Raw genomic sequence first — 18,109 nt, 5'->3', positions numbered from 1 at the left:
CTCTAGTTAAACAAAGACTATTCGATAAAATCTTTTGAACTTTGAAGTACTGAAGTTTAATGACACAGCCACAGCGATTGAAATATAGTTGACAAGGGTGATTGTTGGTACTAATTTATTAGTTTAATAATATTATATAAGTATCTTTGTCAATTTCTTATCTTGTGTCTGTAATGTTGAAAAAAGAATTTATTACTACATTACTATCTACCTATTTCCTATTTCCTACTATAGCAGAAAAATATGAAATATAAAGAATATTCACGTCATTTTACTGGTCAGTTACTGATAATATAATTGTTCTTAGCAAACGAAGGATGAATTATATATATAGACTTATAAAACTTTATTATCTCATTGTTTTTATCGAACATCCTTCTAAGTATTTCTATTGTCATTGAGAAAACAAGTTTTTCGGACATGCTTTTACATCAAAAGCTTTTACATTTTGATTTACCTCGAATTATTCTATTGTAGGATTATTTATTTATCTGTGGTATTCAGCATTTTTCTATGAATTTTGCAAAATTATTGAGGGCAGAAATTCAAAGTTTGAAAGATTTCCGATTGTTGAGGTTCGAAGTAGTCAAACATTTGATGGGCCGTAGGTAAGCTTTGTTTTTTCATGCATTACGTTGTACGTTGTGAGTGCGCGCAACGATAGAACGACGAAGAAAATCAAGGGTCGGTTTCCACTCTTGTACGCATTAAATACACACATTCTACATAATTATCGCAAAAGTACACTCAAGAAGGACGCAAAGAATGTCTAATTATCCATTTAAATAAGTGACCAATACATGCTAGAATAAATAGGCTTGTTATTGCGGCGAACTTGCTCATTAATTATCAATCAAAGAATCGTTAACCAGCTACGAATGTATTCTGTATTGATGAGAATTAAATGATCTTAATTCTTGGCAATTTAATAGTCTTTTCTATCAAATGCTATCCATCCTAATTCCTCTATGTTCATAATTTTAGAAAAGAATTGAATAGATTCCACGTGTAAGGTTCACTTAAAGTGATATTAATCTAATGAGGTAGGTATTTTATTTTATATATACATACACGTACACACGTGCGCGCGCAATTTTTCCGGTCTCTGGTGCGACTAGTACCAACAATACAAAAATACAAGACGTTAATTATTTTTTTCTTTTTTTAACACGAGCGCGGTTTTAATGCGAATTTTCTGTCAAAACATTAGACTTGTCATCTAGTCGAAAAAAGAAAATGGATACCTGACTTTTACCGGTCAGAGAAATCGCCAACTTGAGAATAATCAGAAGTCACATGGAACCAAAGAAATACGAGAGATGTTTAAACTGTGATGCCCTTTCTGGCCAAGAAATCGCACGCAATCTTGAATTTGTACGCCGCGCCGGTGCATTATCGAGCAGAAGCGACTAAGATCCTTATTCTCGGTATCCTTACTCTTCGGGTCAAACTTGAAGAATTCCGTTCCAGAGACGATTTAAAACACCGAAATAATAATCAGAGTTTGATCTTTCGATATATGCAGTATATTCCTTGTGGACAATTTCTTTCGAATCGAAGAAAACGGTAAGCAATGTGTTGATTCGGCTTTTCTGCATTTTCGCATTCGCATTTTCTTCTACCATTTTGTGAATATTATTATATCGCGCTTATATTGAAAACATCCTGTTTCCTCGAATTACGATATTTTTCATAAACTTCAGATGAATATCGCTGCTCTTAGCATGCCTTTGCAGTGCTTCGCTCTAATGTTTTTTTATATCCTTCATCTAGTTATGCTAGCGCCTTGAAATTTGGGGTGCCATATAATTGGTTTCTACGAAGAGATTGGTTCTTACATGTATCATACATATCGTACGTTGTATGAAAATATACAATGTGAAAAATGTAGAAAAATTTAATTACATTCTATCAGTGGTTTGCCCGTAGAAAATATAAATATAACAATGACTGTAATCTAATGTAACAAATAATCTTTTAAAACTTGTAGTCGGTTTTATAAGAACATTGTTGTCACTTTTATTCAGACAAGCTTAATCTGACGAGAAGATTAATCTTTCTTGTAATCCGCGGTTGAGCAACTCTGCGTTTGCAGTGACATAATATGACAAAATAAGACAAAATCGCAGAAGACTTGCCTCCGCGATACTCGACTATTATGTCCCACGACGTGAGATATCATGTCTCGTGGTAGGAGTGGCAACAGAAGCAAACACGACAGAACCAATCGCGCTGAAGAAGGGTGGTCCAACCTTTGTTTGTCTTCTCGACCCTCCTCCGCTCGTAGGATGCTGCGTGGACTCGTGCTGAAGAACCTACATGTCCATACATTTGTGGCCAATCGGGCCAAATCACGGTAAGACCGGAAGAACCGAGAGTTCGGCTGGCGATCGCTAAGTCAGTTCCGAATTAACAATCGTCGAGAACAATCGCGTGCGAAAGGTGCTTCTTTCCGTGAGTTCACCGCTTGATTTTAATACTTTCCATGCCAGAAAGTTCGCTATTCAGCTACGTTTAGCTAGTCACTAAAAAAGAAAATCTTTTTTCTGTTAGTGTATAGTTGGGATATTCTCGGTTAAAATATAATACTTTATATTTTAATTTTCTTAGAAACGCACACTGTTGATAATTATTGACGATATAATAAAATAACGTATGAAATTGAGAAACTCACTCGTTAATTTCTAATTTGTTTCTTTAGATATTTGACATATCCACAAGTTTAGATAACAAAAGATTAAGAATCGCGACGCGACGCGACGCACATATTTGTCATTCGAAATATGAAAAAGAATTCTAACGAAATCAACGATAAAGTGGCGATATTTTTAAATTTCCATAATTCTAGAACAGAGTACACGTGAAATGATGTGGATGATGAAATAAGCAGAGAAAACAATCGAGATTCGCGTGGGAATGCACCGCTATGCTACGCGGCAAGAGCAAGAATAAGCTGAGAAACAACGGGGACGACGACGGGAACGGGAAGCAGAGAAGACCAAAGTGTGCTCGTTGCAGAAATCATGGCCTGATCTCGTGGCTGCGAGGCCACAAGCGGGAGTGTCGTTATCGAGAATGCCTATGCCCAAAGTGTTCGCTGATCGCCGAGCGGCAGCGAGTGATGGCCGCGCAGGTAAGTCAAGTGTTTCGTCCTTTTTCGTCCTTTTTCGTCCTTTGTGATTTGTGAAAGAAAATGCCGAAAACGAGCTTCTTATTACTCTTGTCCGCTAGGTCTAAGGATCAGATCGCGTTCCAGTAAACGGTCTTTTCTTCTCTATTTCGTCGCTGAAACGAATAAATTGTTGTTGTTAGTAATACTCGACGGTCGATGCGCGTCGATGTCCACTTTTCACTGCCAATAATGATTTTGTGCAAAAATGCTTTCATTTTTACCTTGCTTATATATTGCTTATCAAACCTGCTTCGCTTGCTCTCCGAGCCAGCCGCTGTACGGATCTGTTCAACGGATCATGGCACTTTAATTGATGCGCACCAGCAAATGATCACTCGGAAGATCGCAGAGAAACACAAGCAACATTGGCCAATCAACCGTTTTCGAACACACGCAAAAGTCGGATTCCAAGATCGTACGCGATTCCTTGACCAGAAAAGGCACACTCGAACATCGCCCGCCTTTTCGCCTCCATTTCGAACTCGAATGTGACTCAAAAGCTCTCTAATTGACTATAGAAAAGTGTTACGGAGTACAGTGACTGCTTCGAAAAGCAAAAAAGACAAAAGATAATTGACGCGTTACCTATCTTTTTCGATGTACTAGTCGCATCGAGAACCTAAATAGATTGTGCGGACGGACATGCATATACAAATTATAATATATACCGAAAATATTTATGAGGGTCTCGACGACAGGAATCTATGACTATCTTTGATATTGAAAAAATCGACTTTACTATCTAAAATGAAATGCACACTGTATGCACGCGCACACGCAATTTTAATTTGTTATATTAATATAATAATATAAAGGCGCACGTTTACACAGATTTGGAAAGATCGCAAATGAATGATAAACACGTGCGAAGTCATCGATCGCACGGTACAGTGCTCCTCATGACATAGTCATGTCGGTCCTCGAGAAGACGATGAGAACAGACGGGAATCTGATAAATTAAATCCATTATCGTAGCGGTATAGTATTTCATTTCTGCTTGCATAAGCATTACGACATCCAATACTTTGTTTACGGTGAGACTCTCAGCGTGATGAACGCGCGATTCGGTGTTAATGTTCGCGTCGTTCTCCCCGTTGTATCTTCAAGTGGAAATGGTCAAATAAAGGGCAAGTCGTACGTGGTTGCGAATGAAACGCATGCTTCACGAGACACGGGGTTTGTTTGGACAATAATCGTCCATGTACCGCGCGAGCGACTGCCGTATCGTGAATTTTTGCGTTGCAACGATCACATAAATTTGACATAGTATATTATCATCTAAGAGATTATTCAGAGATGGCCACAAGATAATTACTACGAGATAATTAATCATGAGTTTCTTCTTTAACCCCTTGCCTTATGATTTTTTCTAATATTATATAAGCCAAAGTTAGGTATTTATTATTTAATTTGTGTATTCGATAAAGGTTCGAAAAGTAGATGAAAATATCTTTTCGGTATAGCTATAGATCAAGCAGTTGAATATAGTGCCCGTAGCAAAGAAAATTCGTGTTTTAAGCTTGCAATTATATCCGTAGCGCAAGTGTCATTGCAAAGTCTCCATTTAAATGGCTATGAAACTGCTCGGAAACCGCCAACCTGCTGTCGGTTCGAATCTAGCGCTTCGGTCGACAAAATTTCGTTATCTGGTCACCGTAAGACAATGAGCTAAAAAAAGAAATATTAATTTATTTGTATGTATTTTGATATGTATTTTGAACATGCAATTTACAATTGCATTTGTGCGAAATCTTGAGGCAGTTATTCTCGATTAGGTCGCCCTGAAAAGACAGCAAGCAGCTGAGGATGCTATCGCTCTTAAAATGGCAAAGGTGGCAACTGGTCAGAAGCTTGACCGACTTCCACCAGGCAAAATTTTTGGAATGTCCGTGACAGAACCGAAATCGATGATAAATCGAGACGAAGATGCGATTTCCATCTCAAAGAAGATGGATGGAATTTCCGAAGACTTGAAAGATTTTTCGGCGAACGATGCTTGTTCACAAAAATCTTTCGTACGTATTATAAAAAGCAGAAGTACTTGTTAATTAATAATCGGATCGAATAATCTATCATTCAACATACACCGAGTTCTTCGTAATGCTTATCTCATTTTTAGGATGGTTTAAAACTCTGCTCGAGATCCAAAAGTGTTTTCAACGTCGACAACCCGGAGGGCTTTAAAGAAGTCGCTCCGGTGTCCCAAACGTCCGTGGAGACTCTAACTCGCCTTTTTCCGAACACCAAACTGTCAGTTCTGCAATTGGTATTACAACGTTGCGGTCAAGATCTGCTAAAGGCGATTGAATACTTTGCCAACGATAATCTAAGGATTGTCGAGCCAAGTGTATCGCCAAGCATCAATCACGCATCAGCTTTCCGACCGCCCGCGCCGCAGACGACGATCGTCGACAACGTTACTACTGCAGCAACTGGAGAACAGCAGCAGCAACCGATTTCCAGCACGATGTTAACGCCGATCTACACCAGCCTATCTAAGAATGTTTATGGGGATGCGGGTTATTATTTGCTGAACATTTTGCCAACCGAACCGTTCGCTAGGAGGACCGATCAGACCGATACCGTCGCACTGACCAATTTCTGTTACAACAGCTATTTTCCGGCCGGTATCCAACAGCTAAGAGACACGCGCATGTGCAGCCAAATGACGGAGGATCGGTTGTCGACCGCAAGATCAACGGGCATTTTGCATCATTTGTCGCCCAGCATGTTGTCGGCCTGCATACAGCCGAATTGCGCGCAATGCAACTACAAGTTCTCATGAATATTTCTTTTTCCATCAATCACGTGAGAGCTAATAGCATCGTTATTATTTCAACACAATTTTCAGGCATTGTTGCACTCTCGCAAAAGGATATCGTGTAATAAACCGCTTTTTTTGCCTGATGATGAGCAGCAGCGGGATTAAATAAAGATAGTAGGGATAGATCCGTCGTATTTGTCCAAGTAATAGAGCAACGGTAATCCAGTTAGAAATATATTCGATTCACCGACCCGTATAAATAACACCGCGGTCAGTGATTCGTACCACGGCAAGAGTTGCGCCTTAAGCGATTTACTTTGCTTTTGGTTTCGGAGGTAAAGAAAACACACGGAGAATCGCCACGTATGACGACCGCAATCCTCGCCAATCCTCGCGTCGCTTCGTCTTTTCTCCCGGGATCCACATCGTCGCGTTTCGAGTTACAAAGCACGCACGAAGAAACTCAACACCGCTGGCATCGACCACCAAAATGTAATCCCCTTACCCTTATTCGCTCGAAGGCTTGCTACGTCAGAGCCAATTGTTCCTTGCGGACTTTCTTTCTCGTTAGAGAGTGTTTAAATCGACTTTCATTTCAGAGAATAACCGTTTAACAATAAGACAAAAATACAACAGACAAAGTGTAAGTGTAAACAATTTCATATTTTTATTTATTAAAATTTTACAAATGATATAATAGTGAACATACTACAGTTAAACTTGTAATCCACCTGAATGGAAAGTTGGTTGAATTGAATGCGCGTGGTGTAACTATTTATCATTTCAAATCTTTGTATAAATAAATCCCAAGATCCGATTTCTCATGACGCTGTTTACTTTTTTTTGTTAACATGATTCTTTAGTACTTTAATAGGTCTACCTTATTCAGATAAAAATGATTAATCGTTTTATTTTAAAAACGGTAAAATCTCTCTTACACTTTGTAAGATAATTTTCAAAAAGATGTAAATTGTAAAAATCATTCGTACATTTTCTCTTGCCTTTAACGTAAGGTTGCTTGATTTATGTAGACGGATACGTAGGTATATTTTATAGGTTAAGAATTGATATTGCCTAGCTATTTTTATGCTCTTATCCGGGAATACACCTGTTCACAGATACCCTTATCTCGTAACATTTTATTAATTGTTCAGAAATAGGCACATCAGTTTGCATTAATCATTATTGGTGTACATTCTATGAAAATCTATTCATATCAATGAAAAATCACAAGTATGGTATATACCTTATACAAAGGATGGGAAAGCTTAAGATGAATCAACGGTGAATATAAGTTATAAATATTCACTACTAGATTAATTTTAAAAGTCCGACATTTAAAATACTAGTAAAATACTAAGGTCGGGTAGTCTTCTTCTACGTTAAATGAGACGTTATCGGATAATTAATACATTATGAAGACATGTCGACTGAACTTGGCAATTTTACGTTGATGATACACGGTCAACTCACGTTTATATTTATATCATTGTGTGTGCGCACATATATACTATATGTATATTACATCTCTCCCAAATCGTATATACAACTCTCTTGCACTTTTCGAAAATATTTAAAATAATACACACAGAACGCTCTCTACGAAAGTGTTGACCATCAAAGAACTTTAGAAGCGAAGATGCGGCTTGTTCTTGATCATGTGTCTAGAAAGAAATGTATCAATTCAATTAGAAAGAACGATGTAAGCGTAAGTAAGAAATATAATATTCCTTACAAGACTATGAACGGATTTACGAAATAAATTTGAATGAGATTAACCAGATTAATTGATAAGCTGAATGTTGAACGCCTTACCCGAAAAGAGAATTGAAGAAGAGTAACATTAAAATTCTAGTGAAATGATTAACGTATTTACTTATCGAGATGTTCCCAGAATATCATTAACGCTGCTCTGTCCAAGTGCCTCTTGGTTCGGCTCAATTCGATTACCGTGACCGCCCAACGCGCCACATTTGCATCCAGCCTCATTTCATCGTATTTCAAGTGAAATGCACATACTGTAAGAAGAAAACACTTGTTGTTTCCGAAAAGAAGAAACAAGACAAATGTATGTAAAAAAGAAAAAGAGAGAAAAGCAGCATACTTTTCGAAAAGATCTCCACCGGATTACCATCGAACGGCCAACCCTTGAATTGCCACGCCGGTCCCATGACAAACACCGCGACAACCCTCTCCCAGTCGGCGTTGGTGAGCTTCTGCGGATTGTCGACCACCCGATAAGGTACGGTCAGACCACCTTCCTTGCGACGCTGGAGAAGCACTTCGTTCTCTCTCTTACAACCTTGCGTCCGCTTGTCTTCATTACTGATGTATTTGAGATCTTGAAGGATCTCCTTGGAGTTATACATGGTGATGAGGGACGTGTTGGCGCTGGGAATGATGATGATGGGTGTTCGGCTCGGCCGTTTGTTCTGTGCCGCTTGCTGAGGCGTCAATTTAGCGGCCGAAGTCGGTAACAGACCAGAGGTCGGGGTAGTGGACGGATTGACCGGTGGTTTTCTCACGGCTGGATTCGTGCCCTCGGTCACGGACTTGAGTGTCATGCCGTGATACGTACCCATAGTGTCAATCTTGAATCCCTCCGTTTCTTCTTTTTGCCGTATGAAACGCTCCTGATCGTAACGGTTATAGACAGCTGGCTGCGGCAGTGGTCGCATCGGCGTTGAGCGTGGTGTCACCATGGGCGTCGGCACGGCTGGACCCTTCTGCCGGCCCTCCTCCCGCGCTTTGATACTCTGCAGAATCGCAAAGATATTCTTTGCAAAGATCTTGCCAGTACTTTGCAGAATAGTAGCACGCGTCCGCCACTGCCTTTCGCGCGACACGATGTCCTTCGTGTCGTCCACGTCCATATCAAGAATAACGCGCAGATCCGAGCCCATACCGATGTCATCGTTCTCCTTGATAGTGGTGCGCTTCTTCGCCAAACGCTTTGCTTTGATCGCCGCAATCTTTTCCACCGACATCGCTTCCGAGAGCGACTTGATATTGTCGACTGTGACCGATGCTTCTTTAGGGGCATCTAAACGCGCCGCTAGTTGCTCCTTCACCTTCTGCACGTGGGTCTCCTCGAAGCGAGGCTTTTTCGAGGAACCGCTTTCTAAGCCATCCTCAGCGGCACGTTTCACCTGTGTCGGGATCTCTAACGGTGCAGACTTGTCTATGGCGGCTGACGTGGCGGTCTCACCATTGAGATAGGCCAATAGATCCTTCCTGTCAGGTCGCCGTACCACCGGAATATTCTCCGCAGCTGCTTGTCGTACGTACACCGGATGCGTGAGCTGAACATGTTTGAGCAAGAATAACAGGCATTCCAGCGTATAATATTCCTTGGGTGTGCCTTCCTTTCCAGAGCTAAAACAGAAATCGGAAGCAACGCACGTACTTTCCTGAAAAATGCAAATGTAAGAGATGTAAGAGAATTCTACTTTGAGATGCTTGTTCATTTTCCTTTTCTAAATAAAACACGTGAATTATCTAGTTGTATTTTTATTATAAACTGTTTTGTAATAAACATTTAGCTTTTTTTCCGACAAATTAAAGTAAGTAAGTAAAATTGATTTTGATCGTGAATTTTATATTTTAGTTTGCCAAAATAAATATAAGAAGATAAAACCCAAGCAAATTATGAGAGTTTTTACATTGGTTGCAGATAACAACACTCACCCATAAGTCAGATAATTGGTTTTTACATTCTTTGGCCAGGAGAATTCTCCGAATATAATCTGATTTTCCCGTTCGATTATCTCTTTTTTATTAACATTGTATTGTCGCAGCAAACTCAATGGATCCGCCATGATTGCAAACTGAATCCTGATCCTATCCCGACTTTGGGCGGAAGCACGGAACCTTAGGGCTCCTGCACATAGGACGCGGCAGCGGCAACGCGGTCGCCAATCACCGTCTTGCTTCTCTGATAATAATAAATATACGCATCGGAAAAGCAAGACGATGATTAGCCGCCGCTGCCGCTTGTCCTGTATGCCTTAGGCCCGACGTGCGTTCAATTACAAATATCATCCAACGGATACAGTGTAGCGATTCGCACATTTTTCGACAAGTTGAGTCGCATACATGCGAAGCTGTCTTCACGCTGCTACGCCAGCGCCACCTTTCAGTATATTACTATAATCTTACACTCTCTGTCGGCTCTTTGTGTTTACGATGCTAGAAATCGATCCGAGATCTCGATCCGAGAATCGTGTAGCCAATCAACTTGTAGCTTTTATCGAAAGGTTCAAGCGAAATCGACGTCCTGATTGGTGGAGCCATGTTGAGCCCACAGAGTGACAGCGATTGGTGGAACAGACTGACTGGCTGCCGCGTGTCTCAGTGGGCTCAGGATGGCGGTCTCGGCCATCCTCCTCATCAAGGCCATGATTGTGCGAGAAGAAAAGTCATTGAAGAATTTACATTTAGGTAATATAATTGAATTCTTTAAAGACAAACGTTTTTTGGAAATTATTTGGTGTACGTGGGTCTCGCTGATATCTCGTCGTGTCTTCCGATATGCGCGTAGAATATTACTACATTCGTAGTTTAAAGAGCTTTTGTATCGTTAACATGTTCTTATTGACGTGGAAGATAATCTTTCGTTGATTATTCTCATTTAAAATGAGCAATGTAATTGATTCGATATATGTACTATATATATAGTAATTGTGATTATACTTGCATATCTGCCCTTGCAGAAATGTCTTGTACAAAGTTTTGCAGCCCTAAAATATATAAAATATAATTTAAAAGAACATTTATATAATTATTTGTAAGATTTGCTTGGCATAGAATAAACCGGACACAGTTTTGGCGAGCAGAAATGTACTAACATTACAGCGATTTCAATGCTCAAGTTTAATGTTGTCGATAAATGGCTAAATGACATTTGAAAGCTTGTTTTTTTGATGATCGATCGTTGAAAATAACCAAGTGACGATATCTTTCCTCTCTATTGAGAACGCTCAAGTTGTAATTTAACGGACGCGATTCTCTCCAGTGCGGAGATCCGTAGGAAATTGCAGCAAATTTCCAGCGATAAAGTATATATGTGGCAGTACGGAGGCGTCGTCGGTCATCGTCGGACGTCTTCGGGCATCGCTTCGACGTTCCGTCGAGGTGCAGGCTGACAGTTTGTGACTGGACGTCGCGACGCGTGTAATATGTTATTATTGTGTATATAACTGTCATTATACGGTTAGTTGTTATATGCGGATTTTCATTCGCCAAAGAAGAAGAACTTGGATCGAATTGTTACGCTCGTAAAAATCCGTCCAACGCGCGACCATCTCTCATCAGACTGGATTTCTCGCAGAACGCGCTACTGGAATATGCGTGACAGCTACCGTTGCTTACGCGGATGGTACTGTATCGAAATATTTTCAAGCAAAAAGGTTGGTTGTTGATCGTGAGTTATCGTGAATGTGCAGAGTGCCGAGGCTGAAGAGGGTGAGGGCGCCCATTAGGCGCTCGCACCACGAGAATATGGGGTTGGAAGAGATAAATGTAACGCGTAACAGAATCATTTCATCTTCGCGTTATTAACGAAAGCAAATTGCGTTTTTTATCATTTCTCTAGCAAATTTACAATAGTATTATAATATAAATTATTTGCAGATTGCAGATAAGTTTGTACAATAATAACTTGTAGCGGCGATAGAGATGCTTTTTACACTGATATAAATCTTCATCTAAAAAAGGATATTTATTTTTATATGACCAAAATATATAAATGTAAAATTTCATGCGAATATCTTTTTCTATAAAATGTTTTGCAGCAAGAATTCAATGGTTTAAGGATATCGTCTTTTCCATTAGTGTGTGGTGAATAGATGCAAGAATAATGTAACAATATGATAAAGATCTTATCTTTATTAAAGTAATTAACAGGAACACACAAGTGTTCTTTCATACGCATATACAGTTTTAGTGAATTTCTCTTCGCAGAAGTGTGGAAATAGAGGAATAAATGTAATATGATAATTGAAAGAATAAATTAACAAGAGAGAATTAAATTACATCCTCGTTTATGCGACAAGTAAGTTTTCAGCTCTACTTACATTATTCGAAGCTTACATAAAAGAAAATTTTATGGAAAATAAAGATAAATTCTTTTACAAAAAAAATATAGTAATATATGTGCGTGAACATAACTATCTCAATTATTAATAACTATCTAAATTATTGCAATATCACACAATGGAACACTTGCTTTTATGCAAAGCAAAATCTTGTGATCTCTTATATAATATAAAATAAATAGTAACATGTTCTGACATTTCGACATACTCGAGCGCGCGAAATTTCAGTTTTGTCATTAGTGAACTTTAATCGCTTTCCATTTAACGATTGTTATACTTTCGAGATATTTCTGTATTAGAATTTTTGTTTTAAAAAATTTTAACACACTCTATATCTCTAATTGCTCATCTCGAATTGTGTTGATATTTTATCTTGTTTTGCCTGTTAGAATATCAACAGAAATTATATGAATAATTATTTAAACATAATATTTAACACCTGTTAACTATTTATCTAAGGCTGAAAAGAAGGAGCCAAAATGTTTTGAACATTTCTAGTAGTAGAATCAAGATTATCTCTCTCTCTCAAGGATCTTCTAGTTTTTCTTTTTTCTTGCAAAGTTTCTCAATTTGCTACAGTTTTATTTACTTGTGTTATTCTTATTGGAAATTCTTTAGCAATTCCTTTTGCAGACCTCTCTTTTTAAATTACAAATAATTTTCTGCGTTCTTCAGTATTCATAAATAAAATGAAACTACGTTTACTTCTCGGATAATTTAATTTGTAGCAGCTCAATTCTGCATAATCTTTATTGCGATTTGTGTAGATTTGTGTACATAGACATCAATATTGACATATACATTTGTTAAATACATAAACGTATTTAAAGAAAAAGATACGATTCGTCATTTAAGAAACAATATTGAGAAACGCAATAATCTCGCAAAGTTCACGTGGCAAGACGAATCGAGTAACATTTATGTTTAGCTTCTAGTTGAACGCCACAGCACGATTATCGTGTTTACATAATGGCTGAATTAATTAATTTCTAAGTGGGGTTGAACATTTACTTGAACCGTAAACTATTAAAAGTCTACGTTTATGCGTAAACAATATAAACTATGTTGAACGTATCATCTATAACAACGAGTGATCTATGAAATATTTCTTGTTTAAGACTTTCTTTATACTTCTACTGCAGTTTTCTGATATTAGAAAATTAGATTTAAGTAATTCGTAGCATACTTATTTGTGACGTCTTTTTTATCGTTTTTTTGAAAAAGTAATTTTTTAAAGTCCACGTTACGTCAGTCAGTAATATATTGTGTGTGCAATGCTCTGTTGTTTATCAAGATTTATTTATTTACACGAGTGAATCGTATAATTCACTCGCACTACTTGCAAAATTTGTGATAGCGACTTGTTTGAAAACGTTTAGCATTAGCTGCTGACGACTAAAAGCTTTCTCCAAAGAATATCTTTATCGTAGTAAATTAAGAATTGTTTTCAATTTCCATTATTTCTCAATTATGTTTGCCATTATTTATAAAATGCAGTTACAAAATCATCCTTTATTTCGACAAAACTCGAAGAATAAGTACGTCGTTCCCTGATCGGATAAATGGATGAATTGTTGGAGCAATGGTAATTTCAAACTGTTCTCGCTCATAACAGTTCCGGATAACTCACAGTCAGTTATCAAGATGCTTAGCAATTGAGATGCAAAACCTATAATTGATCTGCACGTTTATTTATAGATATTACATTCAAGTACAGTCATTCGTAGTCAGTGTATGCACATTGTTATGATCGGATAATATTTGATGTGTCTACATATAATAACAGTAGACAAAATGAAAATTGTATTATTTTTATAAGCGGGAAACAGCTAGAATCAACGATTATCAACGAAATGCTTTATAGATTATGAGTTACAACAATAAGATACTAATTGTATCTTCGATAATGTTTGTACAGGTATTGGGAGGATTAGGACGTAGGATGTCGAGTGGCGATAAGGCTTCACCAGGCCTAACCATCGATCGTGCCGCTTTCTTGCTTCTGAGAGTGAAGAAAGCATTCAAAAAAAAGAAGCAACAGCGAAAGGAGAAAAGGTAAGCGTTTACCCATTAATTTAATTGACCAGTCGTTGCGAGTTTCGTAATTAATACGTAAAATAAAGAAAAAACAAAGTCGGAAAAACAGATGCGCCAGGAAAATTATTTTCGCGGAGATAGACGGACTATAATATTCCTAGTTACTTGGAGCTATTTCACTCAACGGATCGATCGATTCACCACCTTTTTCAGCGCATTAAAAGTATGCTTAATAAGCCTAGCTTATTGTGGGCGTTTTCCAGCAAATTACACGGATGACACTGTATCCAACATGGAGTGTTCCAACTGCGACACAATGTTATATACTACTCGACACAGTAAAAGCTCAAGTACAAACGCCATGACATGGTACACAGTACACTGTGCTGAAATAATTGAAGTGTAGATTTAATTTCTGCAAATTTTAGTAGTTTATCATTTTTATTGTTATAACGTAATACGATAAATTATTATGGAATTGCAATCTATTTTATTTCTATATTCTCAGTAGAAAAAAAGAAACAGCGAAATAAAACGAACATAGAGATATTCTATTAATGCACTCAATTCATTATACATTTACGTATATCGTGAAAACAAGGTAATCAACAAATGCGCGTATTTACTATTAATATATTATAACATTTTTTCAATAATTTATCAATAGACATGAGATATAATGATGGTGACACCAAATTATTAAAGTAACAATAGTAACCAATTCCATAAAAATAAGCATTCTTTTGCAGTATACCTGTGCCAGAATGCAAACCCGAAATCAGATCAGCACGACGTCCTGACGGACGTCCAGCACCGCTTATGCGATCCAGAACTCTACCAGCTATTGTTGCACCCGGCCTTAATATACTGCAAGCTCAAATTGATGCTCGTTACAATGGTAAGGGTTCATCTTTACCGCGTTTTTACAGTTTTCACACAAATATTGTCATTATTCATATTTTATAAAGAGTGTCCCAAAACCATCCGTTTTAATACAATTTTAAGTGAAAGCAACTATAGTTTTTAAATAGTGATTAAATTCATTAATGATGCAATTAATGTACGTGTACTATAATATAGGTGTATGTACAAGAATAGACAAACGCCAGTGCGGCGTCATATTTGATATTAACAACGTTGATTGTTGAGACGTTGCTCTCGATAATGCTAATACAGTGCCGGTGATGCTGTCGTTCGTTGTTGACCGCAGAGATTTTAACCGCGACGATGGCAGCTATTGAGTTTTGCTATTCTGAATTTGTAATTTTATAACTTTCAAAGTAATTTGTGTAAAGATCTATCATTCAATTCACTATACGCGCAGACAATTCATACTGATTTTGTTCTTCCAGCACTAACAACGGGGATCTCAGTCGTTCAACCGATTACGGATAATACTGTTTGCGCAAAGCGCGGAAGTACTACTTCCTATTGCGCGAAGCTTCTTACGCCGAGAATATCTTTTACGGATGACGCGATAGGTAAAGCATATAGTATGTATAGACATGACATATGTCGTAGAATCTATTCAGTAGGTAAATAAAAATATAATAATGTTTATTTTCATAGTTTACACTTTACATATAGTTGATTCAGATCATTCTCTAATTAGAAAAAACTTCATAGATACACAAATACTAAAATTAGATATCGTTACCAAACAAATCTGATCGCGGAACGCGGAATTGCCGGAGTTTGAAAAGCAATACAAAACTCATTTACTCGAAAGCGCATGGTTAGCCATAAAAATGTTATAGGAATCATCAAAGGATTTTTCTCTGCTATTGAATCTTGAATTCCGAAAAATTTGTTTTAATCTCTCCATGTTATATTTTCTTTGAATTAATAGAACGCCGCGTTTCCGATTCTGGTCCGGCGAGCAGAGAATCCTTCAAGGAACACTCAACAAGAAGCGGCAGGCTGTCTACCTCCAGTATCAGCGGCTCACAACCTTTCAACAGGCTTGCAAGACTCTTAAACCAGAGGCCGAGCTTCACTCCGAGCGATGAAATTCCACGACGGCTGTCTTGGGAAAGGTACGTCACGAAAGTTACTGTAAATATTGTTATTTATCATGCGATGATGATCAAATCCGATGATTTAATCCGTCGCAATACAGGAATTATTACCATCAGGCAACTGACTCGATCTGATTTAATCATATTGAAATAAGTATTATGTATGTATATGTAATTCAGAATCTCGTATTTTCATGAGCGAACTAGAGATAAAAAACACATTTTTTATATCTACAATTGCTTTTTCTAAGAAACTTATAAATTGATCAGAGATAATTTCCGTAGTGAGCAAGCATTTCAGAAAGTCGATCCAATGATCGACCCAAAGAATAATGGTCCTGATTGAACTCGAATAATATCAGTTTCCCAATAAATTATTATACATCGACTTGTCATCAAGTTCTTTAATTTTTCACGAGCAAAATATCCGGACATGGATGGAAGGAGTATCATGTCATTTTCATTCGTAAACGTAATGAAATTAGTCTAGAAGATAATCCCAAATCTGCTATGAATGGAATTTACAAGGATAGTTTGTTTTAGTAAATCAATGGCTTTAATCTGTTTATTGAAAACGAAAGACTTGGATTACCTGTTAGATAATATAAAACGTTTCATGTTCTCACGAATTCCTTACATAATTAAATGACATTAATTGACACAGACGAGATTATATTACGACGAGTTCCTGTCTGCCAAGGAGTAGTTCGATCGACAGCGTGGCGGAATGGGGGTTGACAGGAGGAATAGGATATGTCAGTGGAAGTAACAGTGTGAGTGCTGGCAGTAGCTATGGCTTATTTGTCGAGCACCCACTACCAAGAAGAAATCCAAGTCCGCTATTAGGTGTGAGAGGTGACAGATTGAGCCTGGTATCACCCAACATCGGCAGGAGAGTAAAAGGACATAGGGCAATTGTTGGTAAGTTATTACATGAAATGCATATCGTTATTTTATTTGCTCTTTCTTTCATTTCCCCCTTCAATTGCAAATATTTCAAGATTCTAATTACAATTATTTTGCCAGACATAAATAGAAAAGTTAATTATTAAATATTCTATATATTTTATACTTTTCACAGTGTTATTTAAAATGTATCAATGTCTGATAAGAGATTTTTATTCATTTGGAAGCGATATAAATAAATTTATTTAGAAGAAACTACAAAAAAATATTAGTAATCACATTACCGCAATGAGAATAGTTTGTTTGTAACAACGATTTATATCAAAATTATTATATATATATATATATATATATATTCCAGAAAATATCAGAATTCTTACGCTCAAACTCGTCATAGAAAGTTTCGTGCCGCAACAGAAACTGCCGTGGTTTAAAGTTAAATTGTATGCGAACGGTATTGTTATCAAGTTTCACTGGACACTTATACATAGTGTACCATGTGTAATTTCTGCCACACTCGTAATTATTTTGACAAATTAAACAATTTCTTAGCGCGTGGTTTCTCAAGTTGAAAAATTCTTTTCAAGTAAAAACAATATGCTTGGAAAGAAATTAGGTCCATCACACATTAAATTCATTGTTTATCATTGAGTTAATTAGAAGGACCATGCGAATGTTTTTAGCAAACTTCAAATATACAGAGTTGTGCGTTACCGGAAGATCTGTGTGCAGGATTGTTTCAACAAAATTCAAATACAAAACTTTGCGTTAATTCTTATACAATATACGAATGTTTGTTCGAACTTTGCTAAGAAAATCCGCACAAACTTTCTGATCAACGAAATACTTTTTATATGAAATATGTTTAATGTATCATATTGATACACATTCAATTTAATGTATAATCAATATATAATAATTTCTTCTCAATTAAGTTAGAATTCGGGAAATGTTCAACTTTTACCTAATTGATCATTGCAAATCGATACTGTGATTAATCTATGTCTAATAAAAGAAAGAAAAAATTATAACTGATCGAAATAATCGATTTAAAAATTTTCAAAAGAACAAAAATATTCGAAGACTCTAGTCTGCAAAATAATATATCCGATATACA

At 37.2% G+C, this 18,109-nt stretch overlaps 3 protein-coding genes across 7 annotated transcripts in view; 2 read left to right on the top strand and 1 right to left on the bottom strand.

The window, feature by feature from the left end:
- Positions 1 to 1,014: 1,014 nt before the first annotated feature.
- Positions 1,015 to 7,093, top strand: LOC105284478 (doublesex and mab-3 related transcription factor 3, truncated). 2 transcript variants are annotated; one of them, XM_011348011.3, is made up of 4 exons: positions 1,015 to 2,356; positions 2,849 to 3,133; positions 4,948 to 5,187; positions 5,292 to 5,957. In XM_011348011.3, the coding sequence occupies exons 2-4, from the start codon at positions 2,927 to 2,929 to the stop codon at positions 5,955 to 5,957; spliced, it is 1,113 nt and encodes a 370-aa protein (XP_011346313.1). In that variant the 5' UTR covers positions 1,015 to 2,356; positions 2,849 to 2,926. The 2 variants fall into 2 exon arrangements, with proteins under 2 accessions (XP_011346313.1, XP_011346312.1); XM_011348010.3 differs by lacking the exon at positions 1,015 to 2,356 and having other exon boundaries at positions 2,927 to 3,133; positions 5,292 to 7,093.
- On the bottom strand, positions 6,584 to 9,880 carry LOC105284477 (parafibromin). The gene is made up of 4 exons (XM_011348009.3): positions 9,624 to 9,880; positions 8,041 to 9,311; positions 7,813 to 7,954; positions 6,584 to 7,600 (listed from the first exon to the last, which is right to left on the bottom strand). The coding sequence occupies exons 1-4, from the start codon at positions 9,752 to 9,754 to the stop codon at positions 7,564 to 7,566; spliced, it is 1,581 nt and encodes a 526-aa protein (XP_011346311.1). The 5' UTR covers positions 9,755 to 9,880; the 3' UTR covers positions 6,584 to 7,563.
- Positions 9,881 to 10,164: 284 nt separating this feature from the next.
- The window catches only part of LOC105284481, a 42,525-nt gene continuing 34,580 nt past the window's right edge, over positions 10,165 to 18,109 (top strand). Inside the window, exons 1-6 of one of the 4 annotated variants that reach the window (XM_011348021.3) lie at positions 10,165 to 10,376; positions 13,950 to 14,086; positions 14,818 to 14,966; positions 15,421 to 15,549; positions 15,918 to 16,104; positions 16,751 to 17,007. In XM_011348021.3, coding sequence (XP_011346323.1) covers positions 13,974 to 14,086; positions 14,818 to 14,966; positions 15,421 to 15,549; positions 15,918 to 16,104; positions 16,751 to 17,007 — 835 coding nt within the window. In that variant the 5' untranslated portion in view covers positions 10,165 to 10,376; positions 13,950 to 13,973. Of the gene's footprint in view, positions 10,377 to 10,977; positions 11,345 to 13,949; positions 14,087 to 14,817; positions 14,967 to 15,420; positions 15,550 to 15,917; positions 16,105 to 16,750; positions 17,008 to 18,109 lie in introns of those variants that run through there. The other 3 variants (XM_011348020.3, XM_011348019.3, XM_011348023.3) reach the window with 3 other exon arrangements.

Source organism: Ooceraea biroi, chromosome 6, assembly GCF_003672135.1.
Source record: "Ooceraea biroi isolate clonal line C1 chromosome 6, Obir_v5.4, whole genome shotgun sequence".
Classification (NCBI taxonomy): domain Eukaryota; kingdom Metazoa; phylum Arthropoda; class Insecta; order Hymenoptera; family Formicidae; genus Ooceraea; species Ooceraea biroi.
This window is presented reverse-complemented; position numbering and strand designations above follow the sequence as displayed.